General features: G+C 41.0%; 2 protein-coding genes and 1 long non-coding RNA gene across 5 annotated transcripts in view; 2 read left to right on the top strand and 1 right to left on the bottom strand.

Annotated features, from left to right (window-relative positions):
* Positions 1-4,897, top strand: part of LOC148188713 (uncharacterized) — a 28,910-nt gene extending 24,013 nt beyond the window's left edge. The window contains exons 6-7 of one of the 2 annotated variants that reach the window (XR_015777338.1): positions 87-130; positions 4,860-4,897. This is a non-coding gene — a long non-coding RNA (uncharacterized LOC148188713). Of the gene's footprint in view, positions 1-86; positions 131-676; positions 1,134-4,859 lie in introns of those variants that run through there. The other variant, XR_015777337.1, reaches the window with a different exon arrangement.
* An 8,259-nt stretch (positions 4,898-13,156) lies between these two features.
* Positions 13,157-20,040, bottom strand: rnf114 (ring finger protein 114). The gene is made up of 6 exons (XM_042492495.2): positions 19,849-20,040; positions 19,126-19,276; positions 18,459-18,565; positions 15,644-15,758; positions 15,416-15,523; positions 13,157-15,006 (listed from the first exon to the last, which is right to left on the bottom strand). Exons 1-6 carry the CDS (start codon positions 19,983-19,985, stop codon positions 14,941-14,943), a joined length of 684 nt encoding a protein of 227 aa, XP_042348429.1. The 5' UTR covers positions 19,986-20,040; the 3' UTR covers positions 13,157-14,940.
* A 1,771-nt stretch (positions 20,041-21,811) lies between these two features.
* Positions 21,812-26,984, top strand: spata2 (spermatogenesis associated 2). Of its 2 annotated transcripts, none has more exons than XM_042492499.2 (3): positions 21,812-21,925; positions 23,004-23,847; positions 24,752-26,984. In XM_042492499.2, exons 2-3 carry the CDS (start codon positions 23,497-23,499, stop codon positions 26,102-26,104), a joined length of 1,704 nt encoding a protein of 567 aa, XP_042348433.2. In that variant the 5' UTR covers positions 21,812-21,925; positions 23,004-23,496; the 3' UTR covers positions 26,105-26,984. The 2 variants fall into 2 exon arrangements, with proteins under 2 accessions (XP_042348433.2, XP_087938211.1); XM_088082085.1 differs by lacking the exon at positions 21,812-21,925 and adding an exon at positions 21,955-22,018.
* The last annotated feature ends 396 nt before the right edge of the window (positions 26,985-27,380 follow it).

The following is a 27,380-nucleotide window of genomic DNA, read 5'->3' as shown; positions in this document are numbered from 1 at the left end:
GACCCCAAAACAAATCAATTAATCAAGAAAATAATCATTTTTTGCAGCTGTAACTCATATTGATTATTTCTCTTTTTCCAATTCAGCAGGTCTGATGAAGCTTTCCAAGCAGAAGAGATATTCATTATTGGTAAGTATTTTTAAATTAATTTATTTTGTCATTAACAAAAGCAGCAAACATTCAGCATTTGAACAATAGCACAAAATTCCTCTTTCAGTTTTAGATCTTTGTTTCAAACATGGAAAGTAAAATCAAAAAATAAAAATGCAAGTAAGAAATAACATCAGAATACCCATCAGAAATATTCAGTAAACAACATAAGTGTTTCATGTTCAAAAAGGTGTAGTAGGAAGTGAATACTTGTCAAATCCTACCCCCTTTTTTAAGACAAGTAAATGAAAAACAGATAATGGCTTTAATATCTGAAAAGTGAAATGTCAACAGCTGCTCAGACAGTGACAAAAGAAAGAAAATCATGTTAATTTGTAATGGTCCTCCCCTTGATTATTACACATTTCCCGCGGGGAGAGCTGGCAGCGTTGATTTTACCGGTTTGTTAAGGGAACAGGATGTCAAGCCCTCACAAGGAAATGTAATGATGCGAAGGACATGGGTCAAGTTTGCCATTTGCAGGGGAAAAAAATCTTGAATCTGTTTCCCTTCGTCCTATGACAGTGGGGTCAGAGCTCCACCCATCTAGGTCCAAACTAGAGACACTGGGTGTCAGTAGGTGACGGAGAGGGGCTCCTTACTGCCTGAGTCTGGGGACTTGATCAGGGATGGACATGTGTGCATATGTGTGTGTGTTTGTGTGTGTGTGTGTGTGTGTGCATGTGTGTGTGGGTGGAGGGGTTGACACACACGCGCTGCACCTCTCTCAGCTGACTCTGAGAATATGTTTGCGTGGGACAAGTCCACCAAGACCCATCCATCAACTGGGTCCAAATACGCCCTGCGCCACTGTTGACACGGGGTTAACAACTTGACACTGACAGCGGTGGGCGAGGCCCGCGGCAGAATGGAGGCTGAGACAGAGAGAGAGATGGATTGGACTGTGATCGACGTTCAATTTGAATTATTGCAAATATTTCCATTTAGCAGAAAATTGAGTACATTATGAAGCGTGGACAAGTGAGAGTGATTTTTCAGAGTGTTGTACACGAAAATGCGTTGATCAAAACAGTTTACACACAAACTGTATCCATTTCTGTGACTTTTCAGTGCAGCAGAAGTGAAAACAAGCAGCAATGTATCTCCTCATGACCTTGTCTTTACTTCAGAGTATTGCCTTAGGCCTAAATAGACAAGCTTGTCAACCTGGCTGCCAGAGATGAGTTATGTTGGAATTGTTCATGAAGACATTAAACTTCCTTCCTCTCCCCAGTAATCACCGTGCATTATTACACATTAAACATGCACTAATGTACAAGTCATCAATTCTGTGGTAAGACAACCACCAGAAAGTGATTAAAAACTTTTAGGGAGCATTGATTTAAAAACTACTTTGCGGGCTATGTGGAAAAAAAAAACAAAAACACAAGCCGTACATAAAGTTGTAAATCAGGGGCCGATGAATGGATCAGGATGCCGGGAAAGTTCCTGTCCAATAGAGGCCGTGAATGTAAAGTAAATCTCTGAGTGGCTGTGGCAGGGATGCAGGTGGAGGAAAGCGCAAGGGAAATGTAGCATAATCTCAGCCTCAGCCACGTTATCGGCTCGGCTTTTTAACACAGGGGCCAATTTAATTGCACTTAAAGCAGAATGGCAGAACATCAATCTTGATGAGTGGATCTGCATCACAGTTCTCCCAGGCCAATCTATCACTATCTGTGCCTCTGGGTAGCCTCCCCCCAACACTAACACACTCATACATGCCCATACTCCCTCGCTGTCCCATCTGCACATTCCCATCATGTTCGCTTTTTTTTTTTTTTTTTTCAAAAACCATACGTTTCTGTGTCTATTGTTTGAATGTTGCAACATGTAGAAGCAATCTGCCATAAGCAAAGCAGTATCTTCACATTAGAGAAAGTTTATATTTAAAGGTCTGGAGATATATTTTTGTTGTGGTCAACAAATCCTATGAAACGACTAAAGGCTCATTTATGCTCATGATATTTCAGATACACATACAGACACGGACAGAGCCTCCTGTCCGTATCTGCTTTCATTTCATGCCTATACCACCAGAGATTTGGGGGGCATTGTAGCATAGATCAAGTGAGATATGATCGTAGGAGATGATGAAGACATTTTAAAAAAGGGGGAACCAAACAAATCGATAATATAGAGAGAAAAATTCTCCATTCACGTGTTGTTATTTATTTAATGGCCTCTGCTATATATGAAATGTACAAATGTAACATATCCATTAGCAGAGATGTACAATGCCAACATTTATTCTGTCAAGTGGGTTGAATAAGTCCGTTCTCATTCCGAACTTTGGAAATTGGATGTATCTAATAAACCCTAGACTTTGCTATGGGAGTCCTGTGTTCACTTCCCAATTTAATATGATGTTTTTTTCCACACCTTACCATGTATCTCCTTCCCCTAAACCTAACCATCTATGACTTTGTCGCCTAATCCTAACCATCCATGCCAGCATTTGCATTTGTTGTTGCCCCAACATTAGCTGTCATGTGCTGTTGCTGCCTAAACATAACCACATGGAGTGTTATCCCACCACAAGCATTTGTTGACATCGCCGAAGCGCCATCCGGGAACATAAAGAGCAGACGCAGAAGGATACCTAAAATGTAATATTTACACATGGAAGTCCACTATGAAGCTTCAAGATCTGACAACTTGGGATAAGAATGTGTTGGTTGATTTACAGCACCAGGAGGGTTTATGTTGGATCACCTAAAAAAAAAAAAGCAGGTTTCATGTATGGCTCTTTAATGTTCTTGTTTTATGTGATTTAAATTGTTTTTGATAGTTTTCTGGACAATAGTGATGGTCTATGGCACAAAGGGAATTTTACGACACAGGCAATCCTTGTTTGGATGAATATATTGTTGGTTTTGACATTTCCGTGGGATTTGTTTCCAATAAGAAAAATACTGAATATCAGACTTCTCCTTTGATAATCAATGTTATGTTGGAAATAGAGCTGTTTTCACATGTAGCCTTGAAATGTCAGAGCATTGTGTGAAAACTTGGCAAGAAAATGTTGTAGCTTCTAAGCAGAAACAACTTTATCTCTCTTTAGAAAGGAGCAGAATGTTTGCCATGAAGGCCAGTCAGCACACAACGCTGCTGTCCATTGTTGAGAATCAGTGAGTAACCACTCGCGCCAAATGTTTATTGTAGTGTTCTGAGTTGAGATTAGTAGAAAATTTTGTTAGCATACAGGACGAGACAGTGTCAATTAGAAGCCAGAACATTTTCACATTTACTGGTGAAGTAACTGCGGAGGAAATAGATCCACGCATTAGGGCTAAAGCCAATAGTTTTGTGGTTAGAGAACAGTAACTACCTCCTGTGCCATAAGCATCTTGAACTCTTAGTGGCCGTGGAACACTTAAATACAGAGAGTACTGGCTTCATCAAGGCCATAAAGCATAAAGAGGACTTATCTAGCGTTGAAAGCTGGGGACAGAGCCTATAGAGGAGTAATGATCCCTTAATGTGGTGGCCTCTCTCTCTCTCAACCTCTCACACTCTTTCTGCCCCCACCCCCCTACTCCCCACCACCTCCTCCTCCTCCTCCTCCTTCCACTCCTACTGCTACATTAGCAGGGATAATAAATGAGACCCTGGCATCACAAGCATAAACTTTTTATGACCCACCTAACCAGCCTTATCAAATGTGGATGTGATTACTCCGCCAGGTGACAGATGAAGAGATGGATGGACAGAAGTGAAGGACGGGACAGAATGCAGGGAGGGAGAAATTCATATGCAGCTTTAGTGGAAATAAATAATTATTTAATATTGTGTACTTGAAGGAATGATGAGTGTGGAAAAGAGGAAGTGTTGAACTAAAGGATGAGGAATGAAAAATGAGAGTAGAATGAGAGAGGTGAGGAGTGGGAGGATGGGAGTGTCTCGAGTGGTGCTCTGGGTAGCTGCTCTGAATGGGCTGGTAAGATGGAGTGGACAGGCTGTATGGGCCCAGTGAAAGGCGCCTTTTCCCTCTACATGATAACTTTGATCCCTCCTGTTTCCACACACCAGTCAGCAATATTGTAAAGCAGCAGTTGGTTAATACTTTAACCGAGTCCTGGTATGGAGACGAGTGAAGGAGGGAACCCCCCCAACCCCGAACCCCACCCCTCTCTCTTCTCAGATAGTTTGGCCTGAAATTTAGCCATTTAATTTAATAGCCAATAAATAAAAGAAAGAATAAACAGAAATATGTAAATATCAATTAAGACACAGAAATGTATTCATGGTACAGAGGCATAGAACTGCCAGGCAGTAAAGAAAAGCCTGATCAGTATTAGGTAATAAGATGTAGAGTTTCTTGTTTTAACATGAAAATATCTTGTAAAAATGTGAAAAATATCTTATTATTACAGAAAATGTATTTCATTTTTACTTTATTTTTAGTTATTTATTTAGTTTTTTTTCCTGGCCTGGCAGTTTTACACTTCTGTGTCATGGAATATACAAATATAAATACAGTTACTTTCATCACATGCAGTAACACATAATCGGAAATTAGGGATGAATATTTGGCAGCAATTTTGCTCTAACAATAACACTCCAATATTAAATGTACTTGCTCTGCTGTAATTTTGGCCTCCACAGACTCGCAACACTGTAGAACACTGCCTTTAAAACTTTATTAAGCTATAAAAAGTTTATAATTTTCCCACCAAGTTATTTTATCTTTCATATGTTTTCACAGATCCAGGCCTCTCACTGAAGACGAGGCTTTCCCTCACAGTAAGTACCGTGCCATGTTAGCTGTATGACTGATAGTGCGGATGCATGCTAAACATGTCTGACATGTAGTTTTTGTTCTGCCTCATTAACGAACGGCCCGTGTATGAAGAGATCAGATTAAAGGTAATTAAAATGACAAAAACACACCATCACTCCTAATGCAGCTGTAATGACGGCCTAAGTGTAGCTGAATGCCCGCCCCCCTCCACCTGTTTTCTCTCGCTGTTCCTCCCACAGCTCATCCCTCTCTCCAGCTCAGCTGTGGCTACAGAATCATTAACCTGGCTCTGTGAGAAGGATGTGCTGACAGAACACTCTGCTATTGTGCTTCCTGTCATCTTCAGGAAATCAGGGCTTCCCCCTGCTGTCGAGGTAAAGCACCGCCGGGTGATGAGCGATGCCAGTCTCTCTCTATGTTTCCCCTTTTATTTTGTTCTTCAGTTTCTATGTTTATCTCATTCTCTTTACCTCTCTGTATGTCCCTCTAGACAAACGGCTGACACACACAAACATTTAGTAAAATATCCGATACTTATTCAATCAACTGAGCCAAATTTAAATTTAAAATCCTAGATTTTGAAATACATGGATAATAAGGATAAGTTATGAAGAGGATGGAACACTTCATAAGAAAGTCCACATGTGTAACGAATAAACACCTCTGTGAAAGTCTCAACAAAAACTGACAAAAGCTTTACGGCAGTACATTTCAACCACCCTTGTATTTGTGTGCATGCCCTGGTCAAAGTGATGGAGTGTTTATGCTCTGTCACAAGCGGCGCAGAGTTGACGCTTCCTTTACATGGCAGCTGCAAGGCTCCAGTGATGTATCAGAGTCAGCAGAAGCATTGATCAGAACCGGGGTTAATCATTGCTTCGGGAACCCAAAGGAGATAGAGGCCGCCTGGGGAGAAGTAAGCCAGGAGAGTGGGCAGCTACACCACGGGAGGCCTGCAGCTCCACAGTAAAGGAATGCCGGCAGGACGACAGAACCACTTGTCTGTTTATCTCACTGTCCCACTATCAGCTGTTCATAATAACAAGCGGTTCAGCACAAGTTAAGATGCTTAGATGTGTGTGAGTGAGTATGCATAGGGTGGGGGTTGATGGGACCAGCAACGTAATCCCCTTAAATGGCCGGACTTCCGAAATGTGGGCAATGTGAAGCCGGATCTGTGCTGTGTCTACTCAGCAGTACCCATTCACTCCCCTGAGCTGGGGAGTTAATAATTCAAAAGAGAGATGGGGAAAGAGGCCATAGGCCTGAGTGACAACGTGGAGAGCGAGGGAGACCAGTATAAGCCCGGAAAAAAAGACCAGGGAAGAATGGAAAAGAGCCATGGAGAAAAAAAAGAAGAAAGAAATATTCCAGAGGGCAAATTTATCACTTTGGAGAACACTTAACATGACGTGAAGGCGTGTATTCTTAACATCTAAACTGACCCATAGACCCTTCAACCAGCAGAGACCTTTCCCTCCATTCAGCCCCCCTTCATCTCCATCCTTTTCTCCTCTCACTACCCGTCCCTTTGGGATGACTCTTCCCTGTGACCTGCCGTCACCACCATCATTGCCGCCAACATCAAAGTCCAGGAAGCTCTCTCCAAGAAACGCACGTGAGGATTTAAAGAAAACACACCTGCAAATAAGTAGCAATACAAAAGCCTGTGTACATATGCACACTCGCACAGATACTTGAAGGAATGTCAGAAATGCCAGCAGGAAGGATGAGGGGCAACATGAATACAAAGAGGTCCATCTCCTCAGAGGGGAGGAAAAACAGGGCAATAAAACCGTCACGTCAAGCCAAGAATCTGCTGATGGCACACATACATATACGCAAGTTCAGAGAGACAAAAGAGAATCTGTCAAGCAGATAAAGCCATCACTTCTCCTTTTCATCCCTGGTTTTGTCCAGAGGCGTCCCCCTTTCACCTCTCCTCTGCCCTGCCAACACTTGTCAGGCAAGAGAGTCATTAATGTTTAGCTGGGCAGTGATGGCAGCGCTGACAGGACTCATCTGTCTAAGAAGACAAGATGAGAGAGAGGGACAGCCCATCAAAGGATGCCACTTAGAGAGTGAGAAGGAGAAATAAGGGAGGGGAAAAAAGGAAAGGCTGGACGGACAGGAGAGAAACCCATCTTTCTTTGCAAAGTTAAAGGTTACGTCACCAAGGTGGGCTATAAAATGATGCTATTGTCATTTCCATCCTCCCCTTTCCTTTCTATCTCTCCATCCATCCACCTACACAGCCCCCATCTCCCCTCCCCTCCATTCCCCTCCACGTGCTTGTCAGCAGTTTGATTCACTACCTGCAGGTTAGTTACTCATTGAGCTGAGGAGGGACCGGAGCCGACGGAGGTGTATGGACGGGTGTCTATGGACCGCCACTTGTGGTTGGGGGCTGCTGTTTGATTGACAGATCTGCCTGCGTCGTCCTTTCCCTTCTGTAAAGACGGAAGACACAAAGCACAGGAAGTAGAGGGAGGTAAATGGCTGTGAATGTGAATGGTACACTGCAGGGGCGGTTAATAATTGGGAAGTGTTGGACTATTAATCTGAGAGACAAGGCGATGGGTGTCGTCGTTGTGCACCACTGTAGCTCTGACACCAAGCTGTACAGCCTTTATTTCTGGTTTCACAGTAAAAGGATCTCATGATGTTTCCCATAAGCCAGTAATATCACAACCACAATAACGACCTGCAGTACTTTGATAATACCATTACACTCTCAAGCTCTGATGGACCTCTAATGAAACGCTGACACCATAAATCAGAACTTCTCCAAACAAACTTTCTCAAATCAATTCCATTTTTACATTATGTGCTTTATTTTTTGTCATGCACTTTATATTTAAGTGCTTGTTCCTTGTGGCTCTATATCACAAATAACGATTATAAATTCACATTATTTTTTAAGCCTTTTTTATGACACTTGGGCCGACGTTGTTCTCTCTTTCCTATGGCGCGCTCTCTCTCTCACATACAGAAAAAGAAAAGAAAAAACCTTACCAAAACAATAAACCCAAGATGAGCCAGGGGCTTCTTTTGTATTGGTTCCACTTTAATTTATTTAATGTAAAAAATACTTTATTTAACTTTATTTCAACAGTACTTTATTTTACTTAATTATATAAAAGTTGCTGCTGCATTTCACTTTATTTTAACAGTACTTTTTAAACTTTATCATAGCAGTTGGCTACTTTATTTAACTTAATTATATAACAGTCAAAAAATTGATTTAACTTCATTATAACAGTACATTTTTAACTGTATTGTAACAGTACTTTATTCAACTTTACATTACAGTTGACTACTTTATTTAACTTAATTATAACAGTACTTTTTTAACTTTACTCCAACAGTACCTCATTTAACCTTATTATATAACAGTAGCTAGTTTATTCAGCTATATTACAATAGCACTTTTTAACTGTATTATAACAGTTTGCTACTTTACTTACCTTTACTATAACAGTACTGTATTATTTTAACTTTATTTTAACAATCTGCTACTTTATTTAATGATTTTTATATTTGTATTTTATATTTGTCTATTAACCTGTATTATGACAGTACGCTGCTATATTCAGCTTTATTATAAAACTAATTTACTGTATTATAACACTATGTTTTTAAAACTGTATTATAACAATACTTTATTTACCTTACTATAATATTACTTTTTAACCTTTACTGAAACAGTACATTATTTAAATTTATCATAACAGTTTTCTACTTTTTTAAAATGTCTTTTTAATAGTACTTTATTAACCTGTATTATGACAGCTGACTGCTCTGTTTAACTTAATTATAACAGTACTTTATTTAACTTTATTATAACAGGCAGCTACTTTATTTAACTTTAATATAGCAGTACTTTATTTAAGCTTGTCGTAACAGTCAGCTATTTTATTGAACTTTATTTAAACTATTTAACCTTATTGTATAACAGTGGCTACATAATTTAACATTTTTGTAATAGAAGTTTATTGAGTTATTTAGTATTTAAGTAGTCCACAGTAGTTTAGCTGAGATTTCCAAATATCAAGTTATATATCATGTATTGCGATGTAGCCTAAACATATTGGCCACGCCAAATTTCCCAGCCCTATATACAATTATTGACTTAATTATTACATGATAACTTTTGTTTGGGAATCTTCCCAAATAGATCTGTTTGGATGTTTATAAGTATTTGTGCTTATGTGAACTTGTCCAAACATCTTTGATTGCAATGCAGTAACTGCTTCCCTCCATCTTTCCTGATATGTCAGAAGTTAATGTAGAAGGTGCTTTGACTGCGGTGACAAGTTAAGTAGAGGGAGCGGGACCATTGTCTTCCAAATCAGCTGTCAGTGTGCTTGTGCTGTCAGCAGTTTAACTCACTATACCTGCCTGGTTAATCATCGAGCTGCTCCGAGCTGCTGGAGGTGTACGGCCCACCGTCACAGACCCCCATCATCGCCACAACAGGACAACATCTGATTGACAGATTAGCAAGCCTGGCGCTTTTTCAAAGAAAGACTGGGGGAAAACAGGGTGGAGAGCAGTGATTGGAATTGAAGGAGACTTAGAGAGGAAGTTTGAGATAGAGGAGGTGTGTGTTTGTGTGGGTAGGTAGGGTGGTGGTTAACAGGTCTTCTGTATTGTATGAGTGCTGAGGAATATAAAGATGTGAGATGGTTCCGGATGTGCTGAAAGTTCTTGCAGTGGAAAGTGGAACAGACGGGTAAAATGAGAACATTTAAAGGACGAGTGTACTGTGTCAGTGAGAGTTAGATGGGCAGATAAAACCTCTGCAACCCATCAAAGCAGATCATGTATGACTTCTCACATCTGTTCTCATAACTGTGTAGCTATAAAACAAAAATCAAACTCTCTTAATGGCAGGCAGTTTTCCCCTGGGCCATGCTGGACCAGGAAGGAGACAAGACACAGTCTGACAAATAATGAGGATTCTTTTGAAAGTGAAATTGCCTCCCCTATTGGACATTAACGCTTCTACAACCAACATTTGTCCCCCCCACCCTGATAAGGTTATCCCTTCTCTCGTCCTCTTCCCCTCCTCTGATTCCCTCATGCACGCCTGCTGAGGTTTGATTTCAAATGGAAAAATTAATGGGAGAATAATAGCCTTGGGCCTCGCTCTCTTCCACACACACATCTTAGTTGGTCCACAGGGGCATACACAGAGGGGGAGTCAAATTTAGATCCATACGCCTCTCTTGCACTGCTGTTCATTGTGACAGTGCATGAGCGCACACACACATACACCAGGGACGTCACCCCCCCCTCCTCCATTTACACCTTAGAGGGCTTAACTTTCAAATATTAGTACAGTGGCTGTGCGGATTTCAAATAAATAAATAAATGAGGAAGCAATGATTAGCAATTCTCCTGATAGTTACACCAATGTGTTTCATATTCATTTTCACTTCCAGGAGAATATTTCTGCAGAAACAGTGATTTTGAGAACTTTCCAAGCTTTTAGAGGGACTTCTAAAACTGGTCTGACACAAAACAGATCAAATAGTGGTTCTTCTCCTCCAATATATTATGTTTGATTTACGCTATCATGGTACACATTATGCTTTTAGAGACAGTAGAGATAAACTGTTATCCTTACAGTTCTGAGTACCTCTGGCATAATGTTGGCAGGTTTTAGAGGGCACAAAAATAGATGTACACACACAAAATGTGCAAGTTTCACTTCAGCTGATGCAGGGCCAAGCTGGTTGCAGGCATTATTAAATCAAAGTTAAGTCGCATTGCTCTCAGGCTAGCAACATAAGTGTGTGTGTGTCTGGTTGGGGTAGGGGGTCGGTTGTTAAGAGTTTAAAAGCGGAAGAGGAGTTGGTGTAGAACCAGTATTGATGTCGGGGAAGCCCACTGGCACTTTCTGTTCAAACATTTGAGAGGACCGACCTGCCCGAGCCGCAGCGCCCGGGTGGCAGGATTCCCGCTCTTCCTGTTTCTCCTTACTTTGAGGAATTTTACGGTGAACAAACTCCCAGTGCTCCTCTCACACGCCCCACACCTCATCACAGATACCTGCCTCAGCAAAACTAGAGAGAGAGAGAGAGAGACCAAGAGAGAGAACTTTCCAGGCATTTGAGGAGTTCCTTTCTCTCGTCACCCTTTCTGTGTATCATACTATTTTAAATATCACAGCTTTCACTCTTTTTACGGTAGATATTCTTTCACTAACTGGTGAGTCTGTCCTCCTGATTCCTACCAGATTCACTTTAATATACACCACTTCTTTCTCTTGGACCAAACATGTAGGCAGAATGCAGTTGTAGAGGTATTCAGATCCTGTCATGCAGGTCCTGCATTGGAAATTTTACTTAAGTTAAATTAAGTAATTCTATTCAGGAAAAAGTATTTTCAAAGTTATTACCCAATGTAGTAAAATCTATTATTTATTAACAATCAAAAGACGAAATGACATGCCAAACACTCAAAATGATCTAATAAAAAGGAGAAAAAAACTCAAAATTATAAAAAATGTACAATAATACCACAAAACTAAAAGAACAGACTCACATAACTCAGAAATATTTTTAAAAATCACAATAATAAAAATTATTATTTTTTATTTTTCAAAACAAAACACCCATAAAATTCAATTATTTAAAAAATAAAAAAGTAAAAAGTATTTAATGATTATAAAAAATATTTGGCAATTTCTTTACTGAATGATCAATCAACTAATTATTGCAGCTGTACTAATTTGGTATTTTAACTTAAAAAAAACATATTTTACAAAGTATTATGTTTTTATGCAAAAATATTCATCTGTATGTGATGAAAGTCTGTGAAGTGAAAAGTGCAACATTTCTCTCTTACATGTAGTGGAGTAAAAATATAAAGTGACAGGAAAAGAAAATACTCAAGTAAAGTACAAATTTATACTCAAGAACAGGATGTGAGTTAATGTACGTAGTTACATTCCTCCAGTGGCAATGTGTGATGATTATGAAAGAGCCGAAACCAGATCGAAAGCCATCTTTTTGAAACGAGTCCAAAACAAAATCTTTTCAGACTGCTGCCAAAAATCAAGCGGACAGACAGAGCAGAGTCTTACCTTATGACTCAAAAATGTGAAATTCCAACAATATTGCTGAAATATTGACTGGACTTATGGTGCATTCACTTGTGACTGTTTTTGATAACCAGTTTAGACAGCTACCCTCCGAAAGGCATAAACCTACAAGTTTAGGAATACTGAATTCTAAGAGACTTACAGTAGGTGGAAAAAGAGCTTTACAATGCATTGAAAGAAAACAAAAGGCTGGTTGAAGGGTGTCTACGGTAGAGTGATGGTGCGACACACTTCTAAAACAAGCCACCGTCCCTGCGCATCTCACAGTGTGCCTGTGGGCACATGTAGCATTAATTGCTGCCTCCACAGAGCCTGCAGACTGCACACGATATCTATTGCTCGCATCAAAGAAACCACACGCTGAACTTTATGAAATTTTTATTCAATGTGTTCACTTCTCTTCCCTTTTTCCTCTCTTTCTTCCTTTTCCAATTCCCCACCTTGGCCCCCCTCTCCCTTTTTAGCTCCGCCACCAAACAGACAAGAAAGACTTCTCCCTGCCATGTTTTTCGGCTCGACTTCCTTCCTGCCCAGAAGCACTCCAGTATCTCGTTAGTTCTCTCACAGCTAACGTCTCTCCTCGATCTGCCAGGAGCAAAAAACCTGATCGGGGGGAAATAAAGGGAAGAAAAGAGAAGAAAGGGGGGACTATATCAAGAAGTTTGGAGGGTGAGATTCTCCATAGAGCTAGGTGAGAAACTGTAATATCATTTAGCTACAGTAATTACACGTACAAGGCACACACAAAGGAAAGAAAAGAGATGAGAGGGTTTTCTCTCCCTGTGGACAATGTACACCGAAGGGCCTAAGTTTCATCATACACAGATACAAGTACATGCAAAAACACATTATTGGAGTGATGTAGCACTGCCCTGATCTCTAATACATGAACAAAGGTTTGTAGAAAGGTTCTTATTTCATGTATTCCACAATTAGTTTTCACTGACACACCTTGGTGCCTTAATATGACAACTGAGCAAATCCAGTTTCGATTGATGCACCCTGCACATTACCTCCCTTTTAACTGATCTCTCTCACACACATACATACACACACACACGGTAGTCATCCATCAAAGCACCGAGTGTTGTTTCTTCCCCCACACGTCTCATACACACAGGTATAAATCACAGCGGCTGATTTCTGGGGCCAGGGTTTAAATAATTAAAGAGCTTTAATTTATCAGGATTTAGCACCCCTTAACAGTAGGGCTGACAAAAGAGAATGAGAGATATATTGAGAAAGGAAAAAAAAGGTCATTGTACATGAGAAACACATACAAAATTACACATTTCACTGAAGAGAGAAACGAACATCTAGGGCTAAGTGGCACCAAAGACTATGTGAGAAAAGGCATTAAGGTTCTGCTCTAGAGCTACTTGATCTGGGTGCATTAAGTTTTATTCACCTGTCGGTAGAAGACATATGCAATGCAACTGTGTGAAGATCTGCACTACTGTATGTGGTTGTGACAATTACAATTCATTGGAAACACTGATGTAAACTAAAAGACAATCCACATGTTTAAAATGCAGAACATCAAGCAAAATCAAACTGAATTTTCTTGTCACTTCACATGCTGTCAGTTTCAGAGGCATACAAGTAATAACTGTGGATTTTTTTTTATCCCCCAGAACCGTTGGCAGTGATATTAAGAAGTATGCAAGCCAGCAAAACACACTGGGATCTTTTATGTGATGAAGCATCCAAGACACTGGGCATGAAAAACACACTACAGTAAGTTACATTTAAAATCTTAAGTAATGTCACGAACTGTCAAAACCCAAAGTTATGGTTACTCAATTTAAACTCTAACAAATAACCCCACTAAAACCTCTAAAGATCAGTGACATTTTTTATGCTGCATATAAAAAACTAAGCTGGAGAACAACACATTGAGTAAAGCACATTTATGGAATGAAATCTGTGTTGAATTATGTCTTGCAACAGAGCCACAAGGCTGGTGAGGGCCAGCGACTTGTCACGGCTGGCCAGAGCGGTGGAACTCTACTGCCCCCTCATGGCCATAAACATGCAAATAAAAATCTCAACAGGAATGAAAAAAAATCATAGAACTGACCAATTATGAAACACTGATGCGTCTCCTACTTGCATCTTTTGATTAGCCCTAAGAGTTTTGGAAGTCAGAAACAAGATCTACCAGCAGGCACAAAGACATAAGGGAGAAACGTTACAATAAAGCAAACCGCCAACCTCTGGCTTTGTTTAACCCTCACATTATTTATTCTTTCCAGTAGATCTCTGAAAACAGGATGAACACACGCTCTCTCACACAAACACCCAGAAACAGCATAAAAAAGACAGAGCTTCCTTCTGCTAATGAACTCAACCACAACACCCCCTCCCACTTTGAGAGTAAACATGCAGAGTCACTCTTGAGTAGATTATTATATATTATTGTTAACATTACTTGACCACCCAACTGAGTGAAGTCTGTCATCTCCTGGCAATAGTTAGCCACCTAGTGGTCGAACCCTCTTATAACATCAAGTATTGACGACAGGGAAATTTAATTACAACTTTGGAAGTTTTTGGCTATATGACACCATGTCATCAATGAACACACAGCTTGAATATACATAGTAAATATTCAACAAACTATCAAGTCTACAGACTCAACTGGGGGGAAGATAAAGAGTTTGTCACACCAGAAACATGTTATCACTTCTAAATGAGACAATACCATATGCTTTTTTAACCATATTGCGTGATTTATTTTGGGAGTAATTAACCTATAAATCCACAGTAACAATACCAGTTTCCCTGTGAAACGGATTACCCACAGTAATATTGTACCACCATCCTCATGATAGATGAATGATGTTACAGTGTGTTCTGTCTTCTAAAGACTTCACATCACCATCTCCCCTTCTCTTCCATTGATTCTTCCTCTGGTGGATTGTTCTTCACACTTTAGTTGTCCAAAAGGGAGCGCTGTAGAGCCTCCTGCATCATTGTGTGCTCATCTGTGGAGTAATCCTGCAGGCAAGAAAAGGAGAAAACAGAACAAAAAAGTTAACCCTTTGAGCCCAGAGGAAGTTGGTGTGATTTCTTTCAAAAACATGCTGAAAAAGGCAATTAGCAACTTGGTGAGAAACGTTCAAGAAATTGCAAGAAATTATAAGATTTGAAAAATTATTTTTAAAACGCTAGAGAAAATGATATTTCTAAATATCATAATTACATAGTTAAAATTATGTTACAAAGTTGTTATAATTTTAAGCCTTTTTTTCCAGGTATTCCCTTGTTTTTTCTTTTTAAAACTTCCTTTTTCATTTTCCCCACTAATTCTAATATAAGGATATTTTTGCTTTTGTTTCAAAGGGTTGGCTGATCATTAACATCACAAAAAAAGAAATTCCAGATAGTGTTTAGGGCCTCAACTTACAACAAAGGTGTCATAGGAGAATGTGTGTCTGATCTTCAAGTGCTGGAAAAAGTCAGCGCTCATATAATTAGGGTCCCCCCACGGCATTGAGGCACAGATAGGGCATACCTGGACAGATACAAAGTGAAAGAAATAAAGCATCTATGAACAATTAAATCCAAACAATGTGTTGATCCATATCTTTTAACGAGTGGCTCTTGGAGTCACAGTGTAGTGTGGATTTCCTACCACTTGTCGTGCATCACGAGCATGCTGAGAAGTGCAATGTTCAATCAGGCCGTCCTGATCGAGGTTCTGGCAGTGACAGTATGGGCAGGTGAAGGTGAAGCGATTTGGTACTGGACTGTGGGGAAAAAACAGAAACATAAAAATATGTTACACTACAATTCTAATTTTGTATTTCAACAAAGAGATTTGCCCTACTTTGCTCCCAATGTTGATATTGTATGAGAGTTATCCACATCACACGACTGTTTCTCAAACTTTCTTGTTTGTAATTATCCCCAGAAAGCACAAATTGGTCATCATAAAACATTACTAGTGCTTCCCCTCTGATGACTTAAATCAATAGCTGAACACGTGGCCCTGACACACCAAGCTGACAGGAGGTCATTGGTTAATGTTGGGCCGTCGGTAAGCATCTGTTGCCCTAGTTTTTGCAGTGTGTGTGTTCAGTTGTGTTGGCTTTTATTCAGCTGATTCAGCATGTTGAATTGGCAGTTCAGCTCAGTGCATGAAAAGAGAAACAGAAGTGAGGAAAGTAAACAAAGGGCTAATAAAGTCAAGAGAAAGTGGGATCATATTTGTGCTAACCTGTCAATCTTCCAGTTTCAGTGTTTAAACAATGAATAGACTACTGCGGTCTGCCGGTATGGAGTTATTTCCTCCCACACAGATGCATAATGTATGTACTGGTTGGCCTTCTGTTGTAGTCTTTGCAATGTGTTCATGTGACACTTTTTGGCCGAGAAACAGGTGATGTGAGGCAATGCAACAGTTGGCTTTCAACATCACTGGTTCTTTGATGTTGGCTTGGTGTGTCTGGGCCTTTAGTCCAGATGTTTCAGTCCTCAGATGTAGCTGCAGAGCAATTGTTCCACGCTTTCACGCAACTCAGGCAGCTGTAGACCCAGACAAAGGGTGAGTCTGAGTGAGACAGAGGCAGCTGTCCGGAGCAAGAGAGGCTTTTCCTGGTCAGGCTCCGAGATAATGTTATCATCTGCCTGCTGCATGAAAGCTGTATATTTACCGCTTGCTGTAACTTACTATGATACAGTCTCTGGCTTTTGTTTGATATCAAGTGTCAGCAAAAAATGATGTCGAATGATGCACACTTCTGGTCTATATTTAGCACACTTCAGCTAGGAGGGCTAACTTGTTTTGTTTACTAATATGGCATGGATGTTGCTGTCATGCTAAATGTCTCGCCGAACCCTGTTCAAAGTCTTTAATAGTCCAGTATTGGTATTGAACACTCAAATCCCATTTGGCTGACATAATTCTGAGTTGGGTATAGCCTGAATTGTCACAATATAAAAAGCAATTTCACTCTTTAAAACCTGGGTATCATTGTTGTAGCTTTGGGCAATTTAACTAAAGGCAGTTGTAACAGGAATCAATCCCCATCACTGTACGTGCTAAGACAACTAGCAGGTCAAACCTAAGCACAAGTCGTGCAGATGCTTTCAGTGGAGCATACAAAGTTGTTGTTGAACCAGTAAGATTGTAGGGTATTTCCAGTGGAGTGCTGATGTGAACATTCTCTCTGGGTCATTAAGTGACAAAGCAGCATTTTGAGTACATTATAAGTAACGTACAGAAACTGTGTGCAATAGTCCATCTTCTCTTTCCCTCTCTCTGTCTCTCAAATAGCAGCTTTAACATCAAGCGCTGCAGCGCTCAGGTTTTCCACTGTGGTTTTTGACCAGGAAAATATGTTGAATTCCTACATTTTTCAGTCTCTCGGGTCATAGAGCCTTTTTAGACCCTATTATTAACAAGCGTTTCAATGATCCGAAAACAAGTGGACAGCCAAAACACATCGCTGTTCACACCTGTGCCTATTTTGCGACTCCATCTGACCACTTGTGTTCAGATTTCGTTTCTACCCCTTCCATTCTCCATACTTTTGCTAGCTGCTCAGTAGCATGCTTGCTAGTCACATTATTGGTTGTGTCAGTATAGCTGGAGATCGCTGTCAGCAGAATTCAACACGTCTCCTTCCACAGGGCAAAACGATGGACAGTCACAAAGTCATAGAGCACTAGCGTGCTGTCACCCAAGCAACCAACACATTCCTGCACTGATGACATCGTCTTTGTCCGGGACGCATCAGGACGCATTAGTGTTTACACTACTACTACTACAGACACTATAGGCATTTGGTCAAATGGGCCCCAGACCACCTCAGCAAGTGGTCTGAATGATTGGATCACAATGCATCTTTGTACTTTTATTTTGTGCAGTCCACTTGTGATCAGATTACCCAAAATACATGTCAACGCCAGGTGTAAACTATGCAAACATTTCCCTCTGGGAAAATGTAGACCTAACACTGTGTCCTCTCGGTGAGCGTCTCTCTGTCCACACTGAATCCGATTAAATATGCACTTCTGTAACATCCTATACACAAACCACTGTCCCTATCAACTGTGCACTTGAGATCATACTTAATACTTAACCACTTAAAAGATTGATTAGTACTTGCTATTTTTCTACGTTTGTACTTTCTAAAACAGAATATTGTGATATTCATTGGAATGGCATATAATAAGGCAAACAGCAAGTGGGATGTTATTAGTAAAGGTTATTTATCAGAAACTGTCAGCTCCGCTTTGTGGGTCAGGTTCGAGTAATTGATTAACACATATGTTTGCAGGTTGGGCAGGGAGGATTGGCTTTCATAAGAAACCTGGTTGGTGCTAGTTAAAAAACAAAACAAAGCAAAAGGAAACGAAACAGACCCACATATCACTCGCATGTAAAGGTGAATGAGTGAGTGATTTCAGACACTCCCTAACTTTCCTATCGCTCTGTACTTCACCTGATGATGGTAGGTTGGCTCTGGGCAGTGGTCCTCACTCCCTCCTCAATGTACTCCTGGTATTTTGAGCAGGCTGCTGTGTGGCTTCTCATCTGAGACAGGCCAACCTAAATATTGAGAAAACAGACATCAGTAACTGCTATTGCACAACCAAAATTATATATTTGTTCTCAAATGTTTTCAACTCCAACTCGGCTACTTTTTCAATATAACGGCTTAGGATTAGACTCAGACTAAGTTTGTATATATGTAGTTTTGTTATGATACTGTAATGATTTCTCTATACCCTTGTGTTTCACAATTCCAAGCACAACAAACCAGTCATTCAGATGCCTTATGTTAGCTTTTACACTGTCATAAATAGAGTTGCAGCAGTATGCCAGTCAGGACATACAAATTGGCGGTTATCATATTGTGCACATTTGCTTATCTAGATCATTATCTTATCTAAAATTCAAATCTCAATTTTTATTTAGTTATTTCTAAAAGGGAGACTTTTTACATATTCTTCCATTTAAAAAAAGTGGTTTGAAGTTTCAATCCTAGAAACAAAAGGTTTGTTCAACAAAAAATAACCCTGCCATTTTCATTCCTGACTGATGTTTTCTGAGAAAGTTATCGTACTGTTAAAATCTCATCCCATTGCAACTCCAGTCATAAAACATACCTGCGCTCCACATCCCTTGCAAGCAGCCACAGATGATTGGATGACTGCCTCGAGCTCAGCAGCTTTAGTCCAGTGGCCCAGCCCGGCCCGGCATACAGCACAAACAGGTTTCTGTGGACGCAAACACTCCTGCAAACAACTCTGGCAGAACCTGACAAGAGATAGTTGAAGAAATGTTATGGTTAACACTATAATGGAAACAAGACACTGAAACAATTCTTATTTGGCCTCAGGAGGAAAAAAGCGTTCACTGGTATTTCTTCTATTTATAGGCTGCCTTTAAAATACAATATGATAAACAGATGCTATCATATGTTGGAAGCTCCCTGTAAATGCTCCTCACTGGAGCTTCCTGAAAATCAAATGGAAAGTCCCCACCTCAGGAGGGCGCAGGGACTTGTAGTTCTTTAAAGTGGTTTGACGAATCCATGCAATACAAATCCAAACTACAACTCCCAGGTGAGGCCGCCTCTTTGATGTAAACAAAACTGAAACTGATTTAGCAAGCTGGCGTTGGTTTTGCCAAATATCCAAGTAAGCAAAGAAGAATAACAGGGTCAAAACAAAAGCAGGCACAGAGATGCTCGCTGTTTTGCGACTCTGGTGGCACGACATGTTTAAAAACAAGCCTTTCCCCTCATTATTTCTACCTCGAACCATTGCATCGCTGGTGGTATACGTGGGTTGGGGGTAGAGCGATCGAAAAAGGGGCAAAATACTCACGTATGGCCGCATTGTGTCGTTACTGGAGTGTCGAAAATTTCGAGACAAACTGGACAGACGAATTCTGACACGTCGCCGCTCCCGCCAGAGACGTTTTTTTTGTGCTGTGCTGCACTAAACTCTCCGAGCATCGCCATTTCTTTTCTTCACTGAGTCAGTCCCCCACCAACCGTCTCCGTGACGTCGTCATCAGGTTCTGCTTCTTTTTTTAAGCGCGAGGGCGGAGTTATCGCTGACAGCACAACACATGATTATATTGTCAAGTTATTGTTGGCTATAAAAACTGTGGACAACCATGTAAATATACAGCCATCGTCATAAGTGGAAAAATTAATTCAGTCAGCATTTGACAGATTTTGAATGTCTCTAGAAATCAGCAGGATGTTCTTTGTAATTTCAAGGGTGAAAATGCACAAAATGATATCTGGAAATATCGCGTTTTGCCTGACGGTCCAAAACCTAAAGGTATTCAGAATGGTAAACAACACAGAAAAGCAACAAATCACACACTGTAAAAACCGGAACTGGAGATTGTTTGACATTATTGCTTGAATTACCTAAACTTTATTCAGAATGGTGCTATTTACCGGTATATTAAACTATTCTTTAGGCTACTGAAAATATCATATGAACTTGGACTATAAATCAGTTTAAAGGAATCAAAAAGGTGGATAATGCAAACCCTTTATTTACTTTTTTAATTTTTATTTCACATGACATTAATACAGATTACAGCATTAACATAACTAAGTGAACTGCAAGACAGAAGTAAACTAGTGAAAGACAAAAAAAAATACGAGTGGTCATTTAGGAATTATACTACACAGACATTCATAAATACCTTTAACCTTTAAAAAACTTTTCCAGTTTTACAGAATTTTACTTTTTTTTGATAGAATGCGTGAGTCTTGTAATTATTACAAGAAATAGTTTCCTAAACCTGTTATTTGGGGGTTAACCTGTGGCCAAAGACAGTTATTTTCTATACACATCCACTTACAAACTGCACATGTCAGCATACCCCCCCAAATAAAACTGTATTTTCCAGTGGTGGACTATACATACAACTGTAGGCTACTTAAGTACAATTTGGAGTTATTTGTACTGTAGTCGAGTATTTCCATTTCATGCTGCTTTCCACTTACACTAACCTACATCTTCAGAGGTAAATATTCTACTTTTTATTCCACTAAATTTATTTCAGAGCTTTAGTCATTAGTTCGTTTATTTAACCTACAGTTACATGATTCTGAAAAGTAACATTTAGGAGTACTTTAAATTTTGGCACTATAAGTATATTTTTATGCTAATTTTTGCTAACTTTTGTAGCCTACCTATACTCATGTAAGATTTTGAATGCAGGAGTTTTACTTGTAACAAAGCAATTTTACACTATAGAATTACTATATTTAGCCTACTAAAGTAAAAGATCTGAATACTTCGTCCACCACTGGTGTTTCCATTATTCACACTTTTACACAAGTTTTAACAGATGACATCACATCTTTCCAATCCTAGCTTCTCTCCACTGGCTTCTGGATGATTTTAATATTTTACTTTTCACTTTTAAGGCTTGTCTGGGTCTGGCCCCAAGCTACATAACAGAAATGTTGACCCCTTATGAGCCAGTTCGCAGCCTTAAATCCTCTGGTGGGGCCCCTCTGGCCTGGCCAAAGTCGAGGCTTAAATCTGAAGGTGACTGTGCCTTGGCCATCAGGGCCCCTTGGCATTGGAACGACCTGGCTGAGGAGGTAAGACTGGCAGAATCTGTGACTTCTTGAAAACCACTTCTTAAAACCCATTTTTATAGACTTCCAGAAATATATTAGGCCTATTAGTACTACTATTTCTGTGTTTACAACTTCTACTACTACTACTATTATTATTGTTATTTTATAGCTCCACATCTTCTTCTACTTCTTCTTCTTCTTCTTCGTCTCCTCCTCCTCCTCCTCTCAAACAGCACGTGGGCCCCCGATGCTGATGAACTGTCAGAACCTAGCGCATGCGCGTTGTGATGATGGGAATTTCCAACAGCTGAGGAGGCGTAGCTAGCCACGGTTAGCACTTGGTAAAGGTAAGATGTGCTGGTTGTGGTGTTAGTAAAACCGTGTGGTCTCTCGGCTGAAGCAGAATTAGACTTGGTGGCGCCAGTCATGTCACAATGACGGTATATGTTTGGATAACTGACTCGAAAATCGCCAAAGATTTCTATCTGGCGATGGACCGCCCTGCTAGCTAAAGCAACTGTTAGCTAGCCAGCTGCGCTGAAATGGGCGTTCACTGCTTAGCTTGTACCCAGTTGGGGGCCCATGCCAGTGACAGCATCGGGTTTTGTGGGTTTGGGATTCGTGAAGAAATAACGTACACGCAGTCCTCGGGGCGTCTGTGTTATTATCAACATTGGTCGTGACGGAGCAATTCTGTTGCAGTAGATACGCCATAGTAATGCATGGTGATGTTGTTAGTTAAGGCATGCTGCTTGCTAGTTCGCTACACGGATGCTCGCTAAGGTTGATGTGTGAGGTAACAGGAATACCCGTCCAGCTTGTCCGGGAACGAGTAACAGAAACGCTCAACTGCTATGGTTAAAGCTTCATGGCAGATTTTAGAGTTACAAATATTATTATTGGCACATCCGCATGTCTAATATTGCGTTCTTAATGTAAGTTACCTAAAGCTAAATGCAGGCTACCATGGTGTACATGCATGTTGTACCGCTGGCTCACATATTCACTGGCGCAAACAGGCGCGCAAGACAAAAGGAATATCTCTTTCAACAGGGAGTTCAGATCCTGTTAGTCCTTTAATCTTTTTCTTGTTTATGTACGTCATGATAGTAATCTATCAGTACAACGTATCAGCTATACGCCCGACATAAAATAGCTCACAGGATGCATCCATCAGATCACAGACTCTGTTTTTCAAAATAGTGATGCCTATGTACACCCTCCCCCTTGTCTGAACCATTAGTTTTTAAAAATACTGATCTATAATGATCACAAATACTGTAATGATCATTACAAATACATTTTCTTTTGGACTGAATTAACACCGACCAAGTCAGTATGAAAATATGTGACCCATGAGTCCTTAATTGTGTGTCTGAGAATGAAAGATGTCCATTTTCATAAAGTTCCCTTGTGTCATTACAGCTTGGAGACGGCTCAGAAGAATCCCATGATCATGAATGTGTCTTCATGATGAGTGACCTTGAACTCTGCAAAGGCTGAAAGCAAGGAATGGAAACGATACATCTCTGCATTAACAGAGCGTGAAGCAAAAGCTCCTCCTGACCTCATCTTGCACGACATAGGCCTGTTTGTCTGGAAACAAGTCAGGCTTTGAGCCAATACCAGACATGCCCGTAAAAAGGCATCCCTACAGGCTGCAGCCTAGCTACGCCAACTGAAAGCACCAGACAACCGCATCTCTTGTTTAAAAGGATGTGCTGCTGATTGGATGCAAAATCTCATTCCTCTTCCTCCTCTCCAAAACGTTATTTACGTTGAGTGTGTGCCAGTGTGTACAGTGAATTATGGTGACCCAAAATGGTGCTTGAATGTGGCATCCTGGTGCAGAGTATGCTAAAAGGGGTGAGGCTCTCTCAGAAAAGTATAACGGCCGACTGATAGTCTGCTGCAGATAATGGATGCCAAGTTAAAAGAGGACCTGTTTCGAAGGTATGTGACGGCACTGGAGAGGCGTTTGGAGGATGGAGGGGAGCACACAGGGATTGGAACTGCACCAGAGGGGGACAGAGGGAGACACAAGGACAGTGAGGCCCTGCTCTCCACAGCAACTGCTCTGCTAGGGGCCTATCAGCCAGATCCGGGACAACGTTTCCGGATGGTGCGTTTCTATGAAGTGGTTGAGAATTCTCTCCGCTGCCAGAGAGGGGGCAGCATCAAAAGCCTGGAGAAAGCCTTTCACACATTAGAAACCATCTGCACCAACCTCTTGCTCTTCCCCTGGAAGAAGGAGTTCAGATGTATAAAGGTGAGTTAAGATTTTTCTTAGTATTGTCATATTACTGTTAACTAAAGTTGCATTTGTAGCTGAAACCAAATATTAAGTTATTAAAAATGTTTGTCATGACAGCATTAGCTATCAGCTTCCAATACCACTTTCCTGGAGTGTCTATCCACCATATATTTCCCAGTTTCTTTATAAACAGTTTCAAAATTACTATTCAAGTGAATACCAACCACTTGCAAATTTTACATTTGAGTAAAACAAGTGGCGTATGCGCAGTTTGAAAGACAGGTTATCCCACTGTGAATTAGTACTTCAGATGTCCACCACAGAATCCACCAAATGTTTTCCATGTTAGTTTGTACAGACAGATATATTTGTATCTTTCATAGCCGCAGTGTAAATATCCTCACTCGGTAGCACTGTAATAGCAATGCCTCTGTGTCACTTAACAGTGACATATTCTGAGGCTATTTTGTTTACGTATAACGTCAGCGCCTTGTCTCCATAGTTGATTTTGTGTCTACTGCACTAAAGTATATAGTAACATAAGGCTACCCTAATATTCGCAATTGACTTGTGTACTTCAGTAATTAGTTTGTGAGTGTATTTATTTTGTAATTGAAACACCCTACAATATTTATATGTAAACTGAAATTTGAAACACTGGATCGAAACACGTATCCTTCCTAAGGTGCTGTTTTATAACAATGAATTTTTAGACAACATCTGCATGTGAGGTAGTATTTACCTCACATTATATGCTGTTTAAAGTTTTTTTAATGTAAATTTGGTGAGCACTGTATCAAAACAAACATTTACTTTGAACTTCATGTGATCAGAGGAATAGCTTGAAGATTTTAGCTGAGTGATGTCAAACTATTTCAAGTGAATGTCACTAATGCTAATTAACCCACTTCTCTTTTAGACCTTCACTGGCCCATATGTCTACCATCTGCAGTCTGCCATTTCTGATGCTGAACTCCGAACTCTAATGCGCACCATCGGCTACGCCTGCGACCACGATTCGCAGTTCCATTTGCAGGAGCACCCAGGAGGCACAAATCATCTCCGGCAGTTGGCGTTTGAGCTCTTCCTGGCCCAGGCAGAGTGTCGTCTTCTGGGAGAGGTAGTGGCTCTGGCCCGTGGTTCAGCCTCGGAGCTCGAGGCCTTGGAACTCCGCAGAGGTTGCAGGGATGATGCGGCTGGCTGTGCTGAGGCACTTCGTAGACGCGACAGCCTTGGGGCAGATATGGCTCGGCTGTCTGTGCGGCCGTTGGATATAGAGAGGCCTCATGCCCACCACCTGAGGCGAGGTAGCCGACCGTCTAAGTCTGTGGATGTTACAGATGGGGCTGGTCACTGGCATGCAGCGGTTACCAAGCCTGTCTTGAAGGCCTCATTAAGTCTGAGGAAGGAGCCTCTGTTTGTGGATGCAGAGGAGGATATGAAGGATGAGATCATCAGGCCAAGCACCTCAGCATCTCTCTTCTCTGTGGCAGCTCCACCTTCCTATAGCCCTGTTGCGGATTTCTTCCCAATTCAGTCTCCTCCCCCTGCTGATGCTTACACATCCTACCACCTGTCCTCTTTGGATGAGATTGACTTGTACACAGAGAGGGGTGTTGGGACGGGAGGAAGGCAGACCCCCTCTCGACCTCCATCCAGAGAGCCTCGGGATGTGAGGGATGCGTGGCTGCTAAAAGCTCATGGCAGTGTGAAGTGTCAGGGCTGCGGGCTGGGCTGCTCCACTATGGCCTCCTGCCAGAGGTGTGACATGATCCTCTGTTCTGCTTGTCATGATGTGGACCCCTCTCCTTGCTGTGGCCTCCAGGACTACCACCCCAAATCCCCACGACCCCTCGATGGATACATTCCTGTCAAGGAAAAGCTCTCCGTCTACTCAAACACTCACTCCCACTCCCATCTCCATCCGCACCCCCTCACACTGACTCACTCACACTCTCACCCCCACCCTCACCCCCAGATGGTGGAGAAACCCCTCATGTCCACTAAGCTGTTTGCAAGCAAGTCTGTTGCCTTGACAACACCAAAGGGAGGCAGCAGTGAGCGACTAAGCATGGGGGGATCGCGATGCGGGTTTTGCAACAAGCCAGGGGCATCACACACCTGTGTGAACTGCTCTAAGGTGTCATGTGACTCGTGCATGGGCTTGTATGCAAAGGATATTTGCACGCGAAAGAATCCACAGCACAGCTTTGTGCCCAACCATCAGCTCAACTTCAAATCTGGCACCATATCTCACCTGGTGTACCGATGAATCAGGCAGACAGAATATTTGTTTTTCCCTTCTAGTCTTCTCCCTCAACCAACTGCATAGTCTTGCACTATTGCTTTAGCTCTGTTGCCGTTTAAACAGCTCATTCACTATCTTCCCCCTTTATCTGATGGTCTTTTTGCTCTCTAACCTGCTCTTGAACTTTGTACATTTTCTCTTACTGTCAGTAGGGCCCTGGAATGCACATGCCACAGAGAGCCATATCGTCTGCCCATCTCTCTGCCTTGTACAAGTTCAGGCCTTTATCTATTTCTTCTTCCTTTTACCTTGCTACCTGCTCTTGAGTAGTCATGTGATGTTGTAGCGCTTCCCCAATTCCTCAAATTTTGTCCTCCTCAAAAGGGAAACTGGAGAAAAGGGAGTTTAATTCCTTCTTACTTTGAATGAATTCTGTCCAAATGAACATATATACTTTACCTAACTTCTCAGCTCAAAATTCCTCTAATATATATATATATATATATATACATACAGTATATATGTGTGTGAGAGAGTGTGCGCGTGTGTGCGTGTGTAGAAAAGACCTCTGAGCTTGCATTGTGACACCAGAGATCTTTTTAAACTTGAAAAATAATAGGGAAAAACAGAGAAAACATACACTGGAAGTCAATAAGTCAATAGTATATATTTTTAATCTCTATTCTCTAGAACAATGTGAGACTGTTAAATGGGCATGAGGTCTGGCATTGGGATTTTTGGGGTATAAAGTTATGTCTGAGGGTGTGGGGTGGGAGATATCTCAAAGAGACATTGAGACAATGGTCAGATGCCATATATTGTATTGAAAAGATTATGCCTTGTAAATTAACCCTCAATTGTTTCTGGTTATGTGACCGAGGTTTAAATGCTGCTGTTGACTTGAGACATTGAAGATGTGTGGCGTTGACTTTCTGGTAAAGAGCCTGTTGAGTTGTGTCAGTTCTAAGCCCTCTCCCATTCCTTTTCATTACACTTGGTAAGCCACTATAGTACATAATTTTGTAGTGCACCCTTACCGGATCAGTCATTCCCCGTCAGTCTCAGGTGGCGTCACAGGAAGTCTCACACAGAGCCACAAATCAAGTGATTATGGTTCTTTGACAGTGTGTGAGCCTATTGATTGGTTTTAGACAGTGTGAAAGTGTATACTCTGACACGGTTTCTGTCTACCTCAAATGGCTTCAGCTTATACACCCAGTTTGACATTGTGGTTTCAAACTAGCCCGACTGGTGTTTTAGCTGAATAGAAAACATCTCCTCTTATGATCATCTGATTTTG

This window comes from Plectropomus leopardus, chromosome 9 (genome assembly GCF_026936395.1).
Source record: "Plectropomus leopardus strain MGB_pleo_1.0 chromosome 9, ASM2693639v1, whole genome shotgun sequence".
Lineage (NCBI taxonomy): Eukaryota > Metazoa > Chordata > Actinopteri > Perciformes > Serranidae > Plectropomus > Plectropomus leopardus.
This window is presented reverse-complemented; position numbering and strand designations above follow the sequence as displayed.